Source organism: Orycteropus afer, unplaced genomic scaffold, assembly GCF_000298275.1.
Source record: "Orycteropus afer afer isolate SDZICR_OR568_19922 unplaced genomic scaffold, OryAfe1.0 scaffold00214, whole genome shotgun sequence".
Taxonomy (NCBI): Eukaryota; Metazoa; Chordata; class Mammalia; order Tubulidentata; family Orycteropodidae; genus Orycteropus; species Orycteropus afer.
This window is the reverse complement of record NW_006921801.1, coordinates 4,074,375-4,077,241: the sequence shown is the minus strand read 5'-3', so window position 1 is coordinate 4,077,241 and position 2,867 is coordinate 4,074,375. Positions and strand designations below refer to the sequence as shown.

At 39.6% G+C, this 2,867-nt stretch overlaps 1 protein-coding gene across 1 annotated transcript in view; it reads left to right on the top strand.

Moving 5' to 3' along the window:
* Window positions 1-690: 690 nt before the first annotated feature.
* DLGAP5 (DLG associated protein 5) overlaps window positions 691-2,867 on the top strand; it is a 39,218-nt gene continuing 37,041 nt past the window's right edge. Inside the window, exon 1 of the mRNA XM_007948363.1 lies at window positions 691-928. Coding sequence (XP_007946554.1) covers window positions 691-928 — 238 coding nt within the window. The remainder of the gene's footprint in view (window positions 929-2,867) is intronic.

Here is a 2,867-nt window from a genome sequence, read left to right as displayed (position 1 = left end):
TATATATATGTATATTCAATATTCTTTGCCAATACCACAATTCAAAGGCAATGAATTCTTCTTCAGTTTTCACATGCATATGAGGTGATTGAAAATACCATAGCTTGGGTCACGTGTACCTTAGTCCTCAAAGGTACTTTTAGCACCTCGAAATAAGTTGTGGTTTCCTCTGATAACATCCTTCCCCCACTTCAGTGTCTTGTATTTCAGTGTTTTTATTTCAAAAATTCACGAGGAGGTCTAGAATTGAACCCACACCTGTGGTTTCCAGCCAAACAAAAGACAGGCATATGAGCGGAACTTTTACCTGAGGTAGATTGACTCCTTGGAGAGAACAATCATGGGAGAAAGAAGGGCTGTTTATGCACAGGGAGACAGCTCAAGGGGCAGGAGTGCATGGAGGGACGGACACAGGGAAGAGGTAACTATGGGGAGGAAGGGAGAGGGGAGCTGTTGCATCGTATAAATTGTTGTCAATGTCATGAGACAAAGTGTATGTGAACTGCTGTATGGAAAGTGAATTTGCTTGGTAAATCTTCACCCAAATCACAATTAAAAAAAAAAAAAAATCTTGGGGAAAAAAAATCCCTGAGGAGGGACAGGAAGTGAAAATAATTGAGCTAGAAACTTAGTTTTTTAAATAATGAAAACCCATTTAAGTTGACTTCCATCTCTCTTTTCCCTGCTAGGATGTCTTCATCACATTTTGCCAGTCGACACAGAAAGGATTTAAGTACTGACATGATTAGAACCAAAATTGCTCGAAGGAAATCACTGTGCCAGAAAGAAAATAGACATAAGGAATATGAACGAAATAGACACGTTGGTTTGAAAGATGGCAACATTCCAATCTTGGAAAGTAGAATTCTTGCTCCATTAGATGAGACATCTCAAGAGCTTGTTCCGGAAAAGACCAATCTCAAGCTAAGTAAGTAAAGATCTGTTATAGTTTTACGTCCTTTGAAGAGTAACCAAAAGTTGGTTTAATACTTGAGTGTAAAAAAGACTTGAGCAGAAGAATGTGGTTTTGAAAATATCATTCTAAATCACTTGGTATTTCTCTACAAATGATTACTATCTATTTAAGATAAATGCTGTGAAAGTGCCTAGGTAGGCTAAATCCATTCATCTATAGAGTATCACAACACTTTGTAAGGAGCCCTAGTGTAGTGGTAAAGCACTTGGCTGAGAACCAAAAGGCTGGTGGTTTGAACCCATTAGCCGCTCTGTGGAGAAAGATGTGGCAGTCTGCTTCTGTAAAGATTACAGCCTTGGAAACCCTATGGGACAGTTCTACTCTGTCCTATAGGGTCTCTATGAGTCAGAATTGATGGTTATAGCACTTGATTATCTATGTTGCCTTATAGGAACCCTAAAGTTCTTCTGGAGCTTGAATAAAATCAGTGTTGACCAGATTATCAATAAGAAACATAAAACTCAAAGAATTATGCATCAAAGAACCCAAGAAATCAGAATACTTTGCCATTGGAAACATCTTTAGAGAGAAGAGCACAGAATTCATCTTCCCACTTTGCCCAAAAAGGTTTGGGGCAATTAGGACAGAAGAACTAGAATAAAAAATATCCTTTAAAGAATAAATAAGTAATCTCAGGAAAAGTTAAAAAAAAAAAGTTTCTTCAGAGGCAAGGAATATTATAGGAAATCAGGAAGAAAACTGAGAAATGGCTTTTACATTTAACTAGAAGTCACTGGAATCCTATTTAGTTGTTTTTATGTAACAGGCAGTAGGAGCTAGGATAAATTGCAGCAAAATAAAGCAAGGATAAATAATAATAAAAAGGGAGAAAAAGATAAAGTCTTCTTAGATGTGTTACAGAAAGAAATGAGATGTCAAGTTGTTTAACTTCATTGCTTCAATTTTATTAATTTTCCAGCACCATTATAGTTTGTAGCACCTGGAAGCCACTTCAGGTATTCCAGTTTGATTTTTTAAAATAGGGGGTTGGACTAAAAGATTTCTTCCAAATTGAACATTTTTGTGACTCTAAAGGAAAATGGGGAGCTCTGGTGGCATAGTGCCTGAGGCATTTGACTGCTAACCAGAAGTCTGGTGGGTTTGAACCACCAGCCACTCCTCGGAAGGAAGACTGCGTGATCTACTTCCATTTAGATACCTCCTCAGAAACCGAACGAGGGGTCGCTATGAGTTGGGATCTACTTGACGGCAGTGAGTTTGGTTTATGGGAGGAGCTCTGGTGGCATAGTGCCTAAGGTCCTTCACTGCTAACCAGAAAGCTGGCGGTTCAAACCCACCAGCCACTCCTGATAAGGAAGGTTGAGCAATCTACTTTCTTAGTGATGTTGTTGTTGTTGTTGTTATGTGCCGTCGAGTCGGCCCCGACTCATAGCGACCCCTCCTTGGGTTTCCGAGGCAGTATCACTACGGAAGTAGGATTGCCCAACCTTCCTTCCGAGGAGTGGCCCAAGGAAGGGTTGCTATGAGTCAGATCTGACTTGGAGGGGTCGCTATGAGTCAGATCCAACTTGATGGCAGTGAGTTGAGTTGTTGAGTTGAAAGGAAAATAAGATAATTGAACAAAAGTGTGTAGGGTTCTTTTTTTGTTTTGTTTTGGTTTGAGATGAGGTGATCCCATGTTTGAAGGTCGAAGGAAATGAGCTGGTAGTTGAGGAGGAGAGTACAAAAATATCTCATAGGAATTGGGAGGAATGACATTGAGGGTATAGAATAATATGTGATGGCTTATAGAGGAAGAACCAAACATATATATATATTTTAGCATAGTGCCTAAGGCACTTGACTGCTAACCAGAATGCTGGAGGTTCAAACCCACCAGTCACTTCTCAGACGGAAGGCTGGGCAATCTACTTCTGTAGTAATACTTCCT